At 39.0% G+C, this 15,864-nt stretch overlaps 1 protein-coding gene across 2 annotated transcripts in view; it reads right to left on the reverse strand.

Annotated features, from left to right (window-relative positions):
- Positions 1-12,888: 12,888 nt before the first annotated feature.
- DNAJC15 (DnaJ heat shock protein family (Hsp40) member C15) overlaps positions 12,889-15,864 on the reverse strand; it is a 76,585-nt gene continuing 73,609 nt past the window's right edge. For both annotated transcript variants that reach the window (XR_005376284.1, XM_038569627.1), the window contains one exon: positions 12,889-13,136. Coding sequence is in view for 1 of the 2 variants with exons in the window: in XM_038569627.1 (XP_038425555.1) it covers positions 13,066-13,136 (71 nt within the window). In the remaining variant the exon portion in view is untranslated. The remainder of the gene's footprint in view (positions 13,137-15,864) is intronic.

Below are 15,864 nucleotides of genomic sequence, written 5' to 3' on the forward strand. Positions count from 1 at the left end.
AAACCCTCAGAAGCACTGTTCACCTCTAAAAGTTGTTTTATTTTCACTTCAGTAGTGCTTCTCAGTCTTTAATGAGCATAAGACTCACTTGGGAACTCTGTTCAATTATATAATCCTAGGCCCCATCCCTGGGGATTCTGAGTCAGGTTTGTGGAGGGGTGGGGGTCTGAGATTCCACATTTCTCACTAGCTCCCCGGTGATACTGCTGGTGCCGAAACTGACCACATTGAATTTCCCAATAAGGATTCAGGGAGGCCTCGTTCAAAGTAATGAGTTCATCCGTCCTTGACTCTGGAGGGAGAACAAGAGAGTTAGTAACCCTGGGCACCTTGCACTGAAGGGCACTGAAGGGTCTTGGTCAGGACCTGCCAGTATAGGCACTACCTCCTCCTCTGCCGCTTCTCCCCCTTGGCAAGCCATCTCCCCTTAAGCGAGAGATGCTTTGGCCATGGTTCTTTCCCAAGATGCCCTCAAATTCCATTTTAAGCTGGTTTCACTTGGATACAAATGTAGAGGGAAAAGAGAGGCCCCAGGTTAATTAACCTGGGTCAGGCCCTGGAGGCAGCTCTGCCCACAACTCCCACAGAGAGCTGAGAGTCCCCCCCACACTGCTCTGGGGCCCTCAGTCCCCGATGCCTGCTCTAGCTGTGCTCTTGCAGAGCCTGTGCAGACAGGCCCGTCCTGTGTATGTGCTGGGTCACTCACACTATCCAGTCCTGGGATGCCCAACCGTGGCCAGGCATGGAAATTCCAGAGGGGCTTTGAAAAAAAAAAAAAAAAAACATTGCCTGGCTCCCACCCCAGAAACTCTGGTGGTCTGGGGAGCTGCCTGGATATTAAGGGTTGTAAAAGCTACACAGGTGATTCCAAGGAAGAGCCAAAGTAGAGAAGCCCTGGCTCCGTGAAAGGAAACCAATTATGTGCACAGCTGGGAATGCCAGCTAAGCGCCAGGCACACATTTGACCACATCACTTTATTTCATCCTCATGGCAATTCTGTGAAGTGGTGATATAATCCCCATTTTACAGACAGGGAAACTGAGGGCTCATAGAAGTTAAGTAACCTCTTAACATGATGAGTACTGAGTAATATACAGAATTGCTGAATCACTATATACAGTACACCAGAAACTGCTACAACACTGCATGTCAACTCTATGAAAATAAACATTTTATTTGTAGATAAATAAATACAAGTCAATAAAACAAGAGTGATATAATGATAACTGTATCTAGGAAAGGAGTAATCTGTGACTCATTCTTACTTTAAAAGAAGTAATTCCTTAAGAATAAATCTAGATCCACACCTCTAAAAAAAACAAGAAAGCAGCAGTTAAGTAACTTGTCTAAAGCCACACAGCAAGCCAGTCTATGAGCCAGAATTTAAACCCACATTAGTCTGTCTCCAAAGCCTGAGTTCTTGGAAGCCTGCTGTTTCCCAATGGAGGGGGAATATAAAAGTGGTAACATTCTTTTTTGCCCCCAGGCCTGATGCTATCCCTTTTAACTCTGAAGTGTTTATCCTCTTTGCTGTGATCAAACACTCAGAAAATGCCATGGATCTGGAAATCCATCAGACAGTGCCTGAAGGAGGCCTGCAGATAGATCTACAAGGTCTTTTCCAGCTCCAGCTCTGGTTTAAGTCTATTTGTCACAAAAGGGCCTCCATTCATTTTGGTGGATGCCTCCTCTGGCATCCTGAATACAACATGACAGGTGACAAATGTCTTCAGAGGTAGGGAGGTCCTTGGACAGTGATCATGTTGGAATGAATGACCACCCCGAGGAGACTTAATAAAATCCCCAGCATCCACTCTAAGCCAGGAGTGAAGTTTTCAGGACCTTAGGCTAAAAATCTCACGGGCGAGTTTTGTACTTGGCTGGGGACACTTCCTGGGAGGCAGCACAATAAGGGAAAGTGGATGGACATCAGGGTTAGTCGACCTGGGAGCAGATCTAACTCTACTCTTTCCTAGTTTGGATTCTGAGCGAGGTGTTTAAGATCTTAAACCTCCTCTTTGGGCAGCCCGGGTGGCTCGGCGGTTTAGCGCCACCTTCAGCCCAGGGCCTGATTCTGGAGGCCTAGGATTGAGTCCCCCATCCGCCTCCCTGCATGGAGCCTGCTTCTCCCTCTGTCTGTGTCTCTGCCTCTCTCTATCTCTCTGTGCCTCTCATAAATGAATAAATAAAATCTTTAAAAAAAAACACCTCTTCTTTGTGGATGAAATGGGAATGAAAATACCTAGCTAAGTGAGTTGTTTTGAGGATTAAAGATAGCATGTATATAAAGAATGTCAGGCACGCAATAATTGACAGTTGTCATACCTTGCTTTGCCGTAAAGTTGGCCAAAGGACTGTCTTTTCTCTAAATTCTCTTGAATGATCTTTCAGCTATTAAATAAATAAGAACAATTATTCTTATTTAGTCACTGTTATTGATAATCAGTTATTCATTTTACTAAAAACATTCTAATTTTATATGTCATTGTAAAATATTATAGTTTGATTTCCAATCTAGAGATCTGTGTATTTGTTCACAGGCATTTTCTGTAAGAGAAATTCCTCAGATCTATATTAAGATGCACAGGAGTGGGTCTCAGAAAAAAGGAAAATGGTTGATGCTTGGATGTTGGAATTACTGGCAATTTGTTATGCATTCTTTTAACAATCCTTTAATTGTTGTTATATTTGTGTAGCACCTGAAATAAAAAAATCAGTAAAGCCAAAGAGTTAAGCAGGAAAAATGAACATTTGTGGAGAAGCTACCGGGTACAGGCACATCCGTATCTATGAAATCATCAAACTCCTGAAATAACCCTCTGAGGTACCTATTATTATACCCATTTTATGGGTCAGGAAACCCAGAGAAGCTCAGAAATTTCCACAAGATCACTCTGCTAATAGAAAGTAGATCAGAGATTTAAACTTAGGTCTGTGTGACTTGAGAACAAGTGCTTCTTCTACAGATTGCTTGCCTCTTAGAAAGCAGCTAATTCAAGTGGCTCAGAGAAGGCTGTGTCCTGCCCAGAGTCACACGGCTCCTTAGCTGAAGAGCCAGGGGATTAGAACCCAAATGTTCAGTCCTCAGAGTTACAGGAACTCAGGTGTGTTCTTTCTTTGAGGAAAACTGCCATCTTTAAACATACTGTTAAAAAAGAAACACAGAATCCTCAAATCTTTATTCGATAATTTAGGTTAGGCATGCAGGATTATCAGAAAATGCCCTGATAATAACATAAAGATTTGTTGTCCCTTCCCCTCGGAAAGCACTTTGGATGGGTAGCTTTCCGAGGCATCTGCATAAATATTAGCATCAGCAAGAGAAACTCAAAGCACCATCCTCTGAAAGCATATCAAATTGGTAACATGTGTAGGTGTGTCTGCTTAATGGAGTGGGTGGAGAACAAGACCAAAGATGACTCTGTGTCAAGTGAAAAACATCTTCATATAGGGCTGAACATATGCAGACCCCACTAGAGCAATGCAAGTCACTTACAGATGTTACCTAGCAGCTCTGCACCTGGTTCTCTGAAAAATACTAATTGGCTTCAAGGTATAGTCGGACACCTGATTGGCTGGGTTGCAAAGCAAAATTTTAAATCCATCACTGCAAGTAGGTTTTGCAGCAGAGAGCCCATCCAGAGCATTCTCCGCATGATGGAGCATGTGCTCAACATTGGCTAACTCATACACCAAATTCCAGGTAGAAAACTTAAAATAATGCAGCATTATCTACCGGCCATCCATGAAATGGAGCAAACATGCATGCGTGGAGCTGGAAATAAGAAATGCCAACTTCAAAGTCTGTGCTATTAGGCTGAGGGTGAGACACTTCCCGCATTTACAGGAGAAAGGTTCAACGTTCCAACTCTGTACACATGCAGAATAGTTCTCAGATGAAAAAAAAATCAATGTTGCTGTTTCTTGCAAAAATATGAATAGTGCCTTGAGCAAACAGCTCTCTTCAAGGTGTCCAGAACAGTTGGTGCGGTTCTCATTATTTCATTATTCCCCACTCCTTTCTCATTAGTCTGTCTCACTCTGTGGGCAGGTAGGTGGATGGTATTCCCGGGAGCAAACGTGGTGAGGCAGGTTGGGATGCTGGGCTGTAGGCCCAGAGCTCACCAATGGCCCAACAGGAATCACGCCCCAGCGCGCGGATACTGCGGAGTCTCCCAGCCTGATGCTGGTGTGGCTGGTATGCGAGTGAAAAGGAGGCCAAGAGTAGGAGAGGACAAAAGCAGATGGGATTATTGAGAGAAAGAAAAACTCTGACTGCAACACTGTGGACTTATAACTCCCAGACAGCCAAGACCAAAAGCTCAGCTCAAGCCATGCAGCCATAAGAACAAGAAATGGTTGCTGTTGAGGTTCAGAAGGGGGATGCAAAACCTAAAGGTAAGCAGTCAACGGCTGTGCATTTCCTCATCGGATTCAGAAAGTTGGAATCCTTGTTGTAACCCCAACACTAAAAATCTTTAAACCTCTTTCGGTTGAACAAATTGTCCCCTAAAGTCACATTACATTATGGTAATCCCACCACCAGCAATGAGGGAGGCTCTGAACAATTCCTGCCTGACCTCCTGCTAACTGTGAATGTGCGGCTCCTAGATAGTTCTTTTAGATTGGTGATAAATTAGTCAAATTCTTCTTCCTTCCCCAGGAGTAACTTTCAGCCCGGCTTTGGGCGAAAACACACACGATTTCTGTGATATTAAGAAGTACACCAGACACCTTATTCAGAGTCCCGAGGGCAGAAGCTATTGACAGAGTCACTGAGCCATCCACCAGACCCGAGTAACTGCCTGCCTGTTAGGCATTCTTGCTCTGTTAATAAATTCAATCCAAAGAGGAAGATGGTAACACATCAAAATATTTTGTCTTTGTATTTCTACAAAGAGTGTATGTACTTCATATATATTTTGGGGAAAAAATTCAAGTTCACAATCTCATCAGTTGCGTTCGCAGGTTTCTGATTTTCCTCTTTGTTACGTTTCTTAAAATCTAACATTCTACACAACCATATGTATCCTTGCAGTGTTCAGATCATGGTAATATGTACTCAATTATGTCTGTACAGAAAATTGATGTTCCATACATAAATCCTATCAGCAGAGTCAAATCTAACACGTTCACCGTATGACTCGGCATATTGTTCTCAATTCACCAGACTGCTGTAGAAAACATATTCCTCCCCTGACAAAACGAAATTCCAGCTTGTATTTTATGACAGACACACCCTTGATGTTATGTTGGCTCAACACTGTCAGTCCTCCTCTACCGATCTGAAAACAGATCACAGGATGGCGCCTCATGACAACATGGGACCCTCGTGGGCCAGTTAAGTGACTGCAGCACCAGCATGCATTGTGCCCACTAACTGGTCTTGGGATGATTGAGATGTGACCACTTCATGAGGTGTGGTGTGTCACGGCGGCCAGATGATGAAGGGCGAGAGAAGAGAAATGGAGGGCACACCACCTATCTGTACCCCCCTCCTGTTAAAAGTTGGAAACTGAACAGGGGCCTATCCTTCACTTCCACTAAGTATGGGATCCAGGCATTTGTGCAGACATGTTCAGTAATACATTCTAAGGGTAACAGTTTGGTTGTGTCAGCATTTTGATTATTACCAGTACCTATCTTTAGAGTTCTTTACGCAGTCCCAAAAGTGCTGCAGGCCAAAAACTGCTACGGATACACCTGAGGCAAGAAATAAGGAAACCAAGGAAACTGGCACTTTCTTTGGTACTTGCATTACAAGATAAGCACAAAAATCAATTCTAAAGTATTATTGGGCTGATTTCTATTTTTTCCCCTTGCTTATTTTGGTATGAAGGGTAAAAACCCAAGTGTCACCAATGGTTTTTAAGAAAATCCATATGTCCACAATTTTGGTTTCTGTTAGTTGCTCTTAGAAGTGAACCAATCAATACTGCGTCCTGGGGGGCCCATCGGGCCAAGCATCTCCTGAAGTACAGGTATAAAAGAAATAAAAGCAGTGCCTACATGAGAGCTCACAGTGTAAATGAAGTTACATAAGATTAGTGTCTTTTCTTCAAGAGTTGTACGACAGAAAAATTTAGTGTAAATTCAATTTTAGCAAGTCAGATTTAATTTTAACTATGTTGGGAAAACGAGACAGATAAAAGTATCTTACAGTTTATCCTTTACAATTTTAAAGCAAAACAAACACAATAGTATATATGTATATATGCATGCATGTATTTAATTTTTACATATTGGGCTAAGAAAATATGTTTGCAAGGGGGAAAAAAGCCCAGTCAAGTATATGGTATATGTGTAAAATAAAGTAGAATAAAATGCATACTGAATACTTAAGTACCAAGAGGCTGACGAACAAAGCATAAAATCAGATCTGAGTGGGGTTAATTAGGGAGGGCTGCATTTCTGTGTGTACATGCTGCTCTTTTTGCAGCACACTATGCAACATTCCAGGACAGCCTGAGGGATGCAGACTATGCAGGTATAATCTGACATCTCACCACCACAGGACAAACATTATTAGATAATTTCATCCCACTCTAGAGGCATAGAAGCCAAAATGCAAACCCTTCTAAAGTCAACTCTTGATTATCCACATTTACAGACAGAGTAAAGGCCATGGTAATCTAAGAGTAGATAGATGGAAAGATCAAGGAGTTGGCTTTAGAATGCACTGATTTGTGAATATAAGTGTATCTAACATTCAAGGAACCACAAATCTGCTATGAATATTATAGTCATGCAGAGTTATAAATCTCCGGAAGTTAGAAACCTTTTCACCATTTGATTAGAGCAGCTGAGAACACAGAAAATTAAGTGATAATCTTAAGACACATTCTTAGATTGGCGACTAAAGATCTATGGGTTCTACTAGACAAGCCTATAACTGTGCAAAATGTAATTTTGGAATTTGGCATAAAAGCATGGCATGAACAAATAATCCAGTCCACAGTTGGAAATATCTGAAAATGATTTTGAAAAAGTCTACTGAACACTGGCAATTCTCTTTCAAATGCTGTAAGTGATCTCTTCTTGGTTCGGTTGTCTCTCTTGTTAACCTTAATTTTTTTGCTACCTCTCTGTTCCTTTCAATAAATTCACCTTTCTTATTCTCATCTTTATTATATGGAGCAATTTCTTCATTTCTCTCCCAAGGTCTGCTGCTTCAGTTTCACAAGCCATCTTCTGAATTTTGCTCTAGATGTTTTCCTAGGAAGCTTTTGTCTGTGAAAGTTTCAAATAAAATCTCTTCCAAGTTTCATCCATTCCCCACTCAAGTCAGAGAAACCCACGCTGCTGAGCTCTACAAGTGAACTTTTGGTATGTGCAGTTAGTTGGGCAGGCATCACAAGCTTCCAGGGCAGAGTTCAAGACATCAGGCACTCATTCATATTGCCAAACGACATGACCCTTCCATAAACATTTTACATCCTATAACCCAAGGTTCACAACCATCAAAGAATGTGTACGGGGCCATTCAAGCCTCCTCACTTTATAATGATTCCCACATGTCTAGAATTAAGGCAATATAATGGAAAGGTAAAGAGTATGTACTTTCAGAGTCAAGACAAACTGGATTGGGATCCTAGTCTTACTGCTATGAATTAACTACATAATTTTGGCAAAGTTTCTAAACTCTGATCTTACCTTTCTTTCTTCATCTATAAAGTGGGGATATCAATAGTACCTATCTCTTAGGGGTACTGTGAAAATTAGAAGAGATAATGTAGGTAGGATGCTTGGTACAAGGTGCTCTACAAGTATTAGCTATTATTAATAAAATCTCTTGGACTTAAGATAACGAGCGGATTCTAATTTCATAGTCTTTAGCACTACAGCTTAGGTGTCAATATTGAACCAGTATCTCAATGTGATTTTCATCTTGTCAAAACTGAATTAAGCTTTCTACTGTTGATTTAACTTTCCAGGGGCACCTTCTCCTTCTAAGTTGAGGTACTAATGCGAATTTATGGTCAACATCTAGTCTGAGTGATCATGTTCTGCCCGTGTGAAATAAAACTCTCTCTTGATGTTGGAGATTGTATATCTGTAAGTTTCAGACTTAAAACATTGACCAGTGCTGCTAAGCACTACTGAACTGAATGGAGGGGGAAAGGGTTATTATGGCAGGAAGAGAAATGAATAGTACTTAATGAACTTACATTTCAATTGAGCAGGGTTTTTAATAATAAAAAAAAAAGCTTTTTATAAATTCTTTTGCTCAGCAACAATAAAAAAAGGAAAAGAGCACTCAGCTGGGAACAATAGCTACTCAGCTCATAAAAATCATTAGAAGGAACATTTTCTTTGTCTACCATGCCCAGCAATTTCACTGGTAGGCAATGATCCAGATCACTTAGATTCTACCTAAAAAATGAGTCCAGAGAACTTCTCAACTTTTTTAGCTAATAAATTAGAATTCTAATTTCCTAATGTGTATAACTCTACCATAAATAAAATTCAGCCCATAATTCATGGAATGCTTTTGACAAGTAGATGATACTGATCTAGTATTAATGGGATATGCTCTTTGGGTTGCCTTTCTGTTAGGATGGAGGCACATTGCTGACACATTCACTCACTGCCAACAAATCCTCCTTGGAGCCAGAGGCCTTTAAGAAGGTCCCTATGGGCGAAGAGATGAGTGTCCATGGATGGTGTGGTTCCCAATGTGCAGAATGAGCTGGCCTATTTTGGATATTTAATTTTGCACTGCAGCCTCTGTAGCTCATCTGAAGTGAGTTGAGTCAGAGAAACTTCAGTATTTTTGACATTAAGGGCCTACCTGATTCATCTCCCACAAATGTCATTAACTACCTTAAGCTCATTGCCAAATGTGTTGAAGATACATCATTAAAGGTTCTTTTTCTGTGTTCAAGATTCCCCATGGCAACCAAAGGATTTCTGTCCTTGGATAAAATATGTTATTTCTAATGACCATGCTGGATAATCACAAGCATGCCTAGTAATAAAATTCAATATTTCTTAATTCAGAAGTATCAGGAAAAAAAGAGCTAGCTCTCTATATTTAAGAATCTGGGTTTTTCTGTTTAGTTTGAGCATATTATACTTTTTAAGAATGTACTTATATCTTTACTGCCTGACATAGTATTTAATATTAGCTGAATTACTAAAATGCATTTCAAACCAAATAAATGGTTTGAGGACTAAATAAAACAAAGTCTTCCACAATCACCATAGTTTCTTCCTTACTGAACTTCTCTCCACTTTTGACTTTATGATGGAATTTGGTGCCCTCAATATAGTCTAAATGGCATTCTATGTTTCCTTTAATTAGCTGTCCACTTGACTTAGACTTTCTCTGGAAGCTGGGAAGTAATTGTTTTATCTTTAAAAGGTCTTTCCTGCTCCCTCAGATTGCATCTAAGATGTAAGAATAAACAGAAACTGCAATAACAACAAAGAACTTAATTAAAAGAATATGCAATGGCAGCAAATATGTAAAAGCCATCTTTACTGAAGATAGGTAACCATTCAAACAAGCATTTTATAGATAATAAGGAGTTGAGGGTGGGTAGCTTTTAAAATTGGTTTTCATAAGTACAATGCCATTTATAGAATGATTACTGAATTAATATGTACCTAAAGTAGTCGTGTCATCTGAGGCTACTCTAGTTTACTTGAATTCTACACTCCTGACAAATTTTTAAAGCAATGCCTTAACTGACTTGAGTAAGAGTGGTAAGAAATCTAAACCCTGCCCTGCTATATATTAAAAATGGCCACTAATTCTTTCATGATCCTCTATATACTCTCCCTTTGAGTTTAGGCAGAACCACTGCCAGTTTTCAGACCCAGCTTGAGTTTGCAGCTTCCATTTCCTGTCTCTTCATTTTCTCTTGTAACACAACCATAGTGTGATGACGCTTCTTTCCATAGCCCTGTGGAGAAGCCTATGCAGAGAATAACTGAGGCTCCTTGCTGACCAAAGCCAGTACTGACTTGTCAACTACACGAAGTGGCTCCCCCAGCCCCAGCTGATGCTGCATGGAATAGAGATGAGCTGTCCCTACCATGTACTACCCAAACTGCAGATTCAAGAGTGGAACAAATGATCACTGGAACACACCTCAAACCTTAACTCAAGGTATTCTAAAAGATTTTAAATTAATTACATGGGGCAGTGAAAGCAGCAATAATTCTATTTTTTGAGCATTTGCTATGTGAGTAAATGCTTTACACATCCTTATTTCCTACAATAATCTTATTAGATAGGATTATCATTTTCTTTATTTTATAAATGGGTGGACTTACAGATTAATTGCCCAAGTTCATGTATTAGGAAGAGAGTATTCAAAACCGTATCTGTCTGACTCTTAGGTACACGCTTAGCAGGAAAGTGGGAATGAAGGAAATTCCAAGGTAATACTATAGACTCAAATTCTTACAAATATGGTGTGGATTAGAAAATATGTCAATTAAAGGGTACCTGGATGGCTCACTTGGTTGTGTCTAACTCTTGGTTCTGGCACAGGTCATGATCTTATGGGTTGTGGGATAGAGACTGAGCTAGGCTCTGTGCTCAGCAGGGCATCTGCTTGAAGATTCTCTCCCTCTGGCCCTCCTCCTGTTTGAGCGCTCGCATATGTATGAGCCCCCTCTCTCAAATAAATAAATTAATTAATCTTTAAAAAAAAAGAAAATATAATGTCAACTAAAAGATATGTCCTGAGGGCACCCCAATATTGCTTTAGCCTAACTTTCAAAATTAGTGATAACAGGAGCACCTGGGTGGCTCAGTGGTGGAGCATCTGCCTTGGGCTCAGATCCTGATCCCGGGGTCCTAGGATCGAGTCCTGCAACGAACTCCCCATGGGGAGCCTGCTTCTCCCTCTGCCTGTGTCTCTGTCTCTGTGTGTCTCTCATGAATAAATAAAATCTTAAAAAATTAGTGATAACATTTTTGAAGCATAGCATTTAGAAAACAACATTTTCTTAGTGCTTACAACTTTATGATGTCTATTATATGTATGTGTTCCATAGCAGAGAGGTTACAAAGATAAATGACAAGATTCTTGCTCTAAAGATTATTGCATTTTTAGTAAGAGAAATAAGACATGTTACACAAACAGGTTTTTTCACAAGGTACCAAGTAATACTATCATAAGTGAGGAATAAAGTGCTTTGGAAATTTATTCATTCATTCAACAAATATTTACTGGGTACCAATGCAGCAGCAAACAGATATGATCCCTGCTCTCAGAATACTGACAATCCATGATATTACTTTTGCTGGTATCAGAAGAAAAAGAAGGATGCATTTTAGCTTGGCCTCGACCTATCCCTAGGCTTTTGACATGTGGAGATCTGGGGATTAGGACATTTAAGGAACAGGGATAATAATGAACAGAAAAATGAAAACCACTAACCCACAAGAAAATTAGGACATGCATGGGGACTTTAAAGCAAAAGCCGTATTTTAGTGACTCTAAGATTAATTTCATTTTCAGTGAGGCCATTATTTTACATACTGAAGGAAAAATACTTAAATTTATAGCAGTGGCTCTCAACTGGGGCAATTTTCTCTCCAAAGAACATTTGGTAATGTCTGCAAACATTTTTGGTTGTCACAATGAGGGTGTTACTGGCCTTTAGTAGGTATAGGTATAGACAGGGATGTTGCTACTCATCCTACAATGCACAGGAGAACTCTGCAGAAAGAGGAATTATTCACCTCAAGATGCCAATATTGCCAATGTTGAGAGCTACGAAATTATGGAATGTCATACATTACGATATGTATCTAGAATTTTTTAAAAAGTATTTTAGAGGTAGATGAAATATAGTGGTTTAGTTTACCTGGGATGACCCAGGCTTTGTAAAAGAGTATTAGAAACTAATGCTGACACCCTGTGTCTGAATCTGTTTTCTCACCTTTGGGATAGTAAAGTGATGGTGACCGGGATCTATCTGAGATAATTTCACGCAATATAAATTAAAGGGCTGATCCTTCAACAGCATGTGTCCATCCATTACTTTTGAGATACCCTGTACTCTAATCACACTAATAAATCCTATTTCTGCTAATTGTGACTGATGTTAAGGGAAACAATACTGACTCATCAATCTCTTCTCTTATTAATTGTATTTAGAGCCCAATTCTCATGCCACTTATTCTTGGAAGCTCCTCCTTATGCTCTCAGTTTATAATATTCTTTTCTTCTTTGAACTTTAGCATATCACCTGTACTTTTCTAATAGTGTGATTTTTCTTTCTTCTAAATATAACTTCTTCGGGGTCATGATCTATGGTTGGTTCATACCTGTAACTCTCAGAGGACCCACTACAGTGCCTTACACATTATAGGTGGTCAATAAATATTTGCAGAATGAATAATTGAATAAATATACAGTATTAAATGGCTATAATTAAAGACGAATTCCTCAGACTTCTCCAACCTGTTTTTCTGCCTTTCCTCACAGGGCTCATTTTGCAAATCTTTAATCATTTTAGTAGCTCTCCAAGTTCTCATGCTTCAGTTATACGGTCTCAGAGAGAACACAGTTCTTTAACAAATCCTAACCACTACTTTACAAAACACCATTTAGTACATTCGATTGAGTTTCTGATCATTTCCCCATGGGATGGCAGTCAGTGTTTGATCTCAAAATATTTAAAGCACCTTACATAGGCATAGTACTAAAGTCCTCTGAGGAAACAGGGGACAATGTGAATATAAATATCAGCAGTAAGAAAACTTATACTTACTGCTCATAAATCCCACATTACTGATGATGATACTTAAGTGAGGGTGGGGAGCCAGGAGAACTTAGGACAAATGGAACAAAAGTCTTAAAATGTATGACTATCACAGAGAAAGGAAGAAAATAAAAATCAGTTAAAGAATTTTAAGGTGTTCCTTTAAAAGATAATAAAAAGACAGACTGTTAATCTTTTATTATTATATGCCTTAATAGTGGAATAAATTATTGTGGCCAGTAGATGTATGAAAATCATGAATACCATAGTTTAATTTGCTGGACTTTTTTGTTTTAAATTCCCCCATCTTTTCCTTCAGAGTGATTCTTGGGCATCAATCAATGTTTGGTGGTTGCTTCTAGCAAGTCTTTTGCTTCATTTATTTTGGTTGCTAAGTAAGGAGATCCACCTGAGAGGACAAAGAAAACATAAATGGATTAAAACACACTTCATTATTGACATTTTTTAAAGTCTCAAATAAAGAAAAACACTCTTAATTAGAATTCTCTGATATTTTCCCACACATACATCCTCTTGACAAATTATTTTATAAGCTAAACAGAAATCACAACAGCATAAATTAAATTTGTTTAGTGAAGCACTACAGATACCCAACAATCAAAGATAACCTGAGAAAAATAATGAAAGAAAGTTATGATCAGGAATAATTTGAAAAACACTCAAACATTTCACTGGTCAGACACGCTATTCAAATATTTGATCAGAGAATTTTTTGAAATGAAGTAGATGGTTAGGTAAATAAAGGTCTCACTCCAAGACTTTTTCTGTAAAGGGAAAAACATTCAAGTATGAAGGAGAGTATCTTTCTGAAGGAGGTAAAGCAATCCAAGGGAACTTTCAGAATCATATCAAACCTTACATTTCCACAAAAACAAAAAATTTGTTAGAAAATGCAAGTATATAGTATCCAGTTCTAACAATCATATTTATTAATACAGATAAATGAATTAAAAATTATAATAGGGCAGCCCTGGTGGCGCAGCGGTTTGGTGTCACCTGCAGCCCGGGGTGTGGTCCTGGAGTCCCGGGATCGAGTCCCAAGTCGGGCTCCCTGCATGGAGCCTGCTTCCCCCTCTGCCTGTGTCTCTGCCTCTCTCTCTCTCTCTGTGTGTCTCTAATAAATAAATAAAATCTTTTAAAAAATGATAATAAAAATAATGTTAAAGGAAATGCTCCCTGTTCTCTGCAACAATCCTAATTAGAATACTTAAGGAGTAGTCTTAGATTCACTGTGCCCTAAAATAAAATTACATCAGTTCTTTTTTTTAGAATTCTTTGCAATGAATCCTTTCTAATGCAAACAGCAAGAGGGAAGGAAATTGAGCTGAATTTCAAATTCAGAATCATTATAAATCACAAACAGAATCTGACATACAAAAATACTAGTTCCAGTCATATTAAAGCTATTTAAGCATTAGAGGCCTTCTAACTTCTAGTCCTGAACATTTTCACTGCTTAACACTTGAGCTAACAATCATATTATGGTTCACCAGTTTCTTTGTGTTTGTTTTTATTTTTTATTCTCCCCTTGAGTACAAACCATCTATGGCTTTGAACACCTCCTAAGACCTCAACACAAGGTCTTGTGTTGAGCAACACAACTTACAACAAACCAAAACACATCTACATAGCATTGGTGTATAAATTGTCCAAACCATATCCAAGCTCTTATTAATATCATACCACCCACTTTATTCAGGAAGAAGAAAGCAGGGAAAACATCAGAAATACGATGTAGTAGAAAGGGCAACACTGGAGGAAGCTATATTTAGCTTTTTGCGTTTTGCCCTTGAGGATACTACTGACATTTTCATATCAAGATCTAAATTGCTATAAACACTTATGGAATATATCATGGAGTGTCCTTGAATATACAGTAAGAATTACAAATGAAGTTGAAAGTTTCCATATACACTTGATCATAAAATAAACTGATTTCATGATTATCTTTGAAAATGATCTTGGAATTAGGTAATATCAATCTTGGTAAGATGTTTAAATGTTTAGAGTTACCAAGGTAATGCCAGGCATTTTGTATATCCTCAACAAATATTAAAATATTAATTGAACTCAAATATAACCTGTAATTGATTGATTGACATGCATCCTGGATATTTAAATCATAGGCCATAATATGCTCATTTAGCAGATAGGAAAAAAACAAAGGCACTTAAGATTAAAAGTTGCCTTAAACATTACATTTATTGATGGAAATGTTAGAGAAAAAGGATTGACAATTTATTTAGAATACTGTTGAATTACCACTCATCCTTCCTAAGTTAAAGAACAGTGGACTTTTGATTTATGTGCATGGTAGAAACTTTGGTCTGGCTCTCAGTCTACCCTTCTTCTATCTTCCTAAAACTTGGAAAAGTTCCCAAGCCCCAAACTACAACTCCTATATTCTTTTCAAGTAGTGTTTGACTCAAATTAGGATCAGTGAGGGGAAATCTTGTGAGATTTGGAAGGCTCAAGTGACAGAAAGGCTTTCCTGCTGGCCCTCTTTATTATTGGTGCTAGCAAATGAGATTAAGGGATAGTAGTGACAGCAGCTGCGCTTCTTGTACAGTTCTAGTGGCAGTCTATGAGGTAGTAGCTTCCCTGACAGAGCAGCTCTAATTACTCGCGAAGTCATTTTTGTCAGACTATTGCGAAGTCTGAAGGAGTAAATTCTAGGTCTGTAAACTCTTACTCATTGTACTTAATGGTCTCCTGCTTAGAACATCCAGTTTCTGGCACTGAATCTTGACTGATTTAACAATGTAGGACACATATCCTATTATTTAATGGACACAATCTACTTTTGGATCTTTCAGTCTTGCTCAAAATTCTTGGGAGAGTCCCCTGAATTCCATTTAGTTAGAACACTCACCCTCACGCTTGATCTCTATACCATTGTACCTTCACTAAACACTGCCGGAGCTCTTCCGCCTTTGGCTACCTGAACTATTATGTTTTAGATCAGCTGTCCCACTGACACCAACTGGAAGAGCTGAATAAAATACAAACACACGTAAGTATGAAAGCACTGGAGTTCTACCAAGTCGGCCAGGTCTTGAGGGCCAAGATCCTAGAGAGAAGGAAAATGCATTGTGATGTGCCCAACATTCTGCACT

This window comes from Canis lupus, chromosome 22 (genome assembly GCF_011100685.1).
Source record: "Canis lupus familiaris isolate Mischka breed German Shepherd chromosome 22, alternate assembly UU_Cfam_GSD_1.0, whole genome shotgun sequence".
Taxonomy (NCBI): Eukaryota; Metazoa; Chordata; class Mammalia; order Carnivora; family Canidae; genus Canis; species Canis lupus.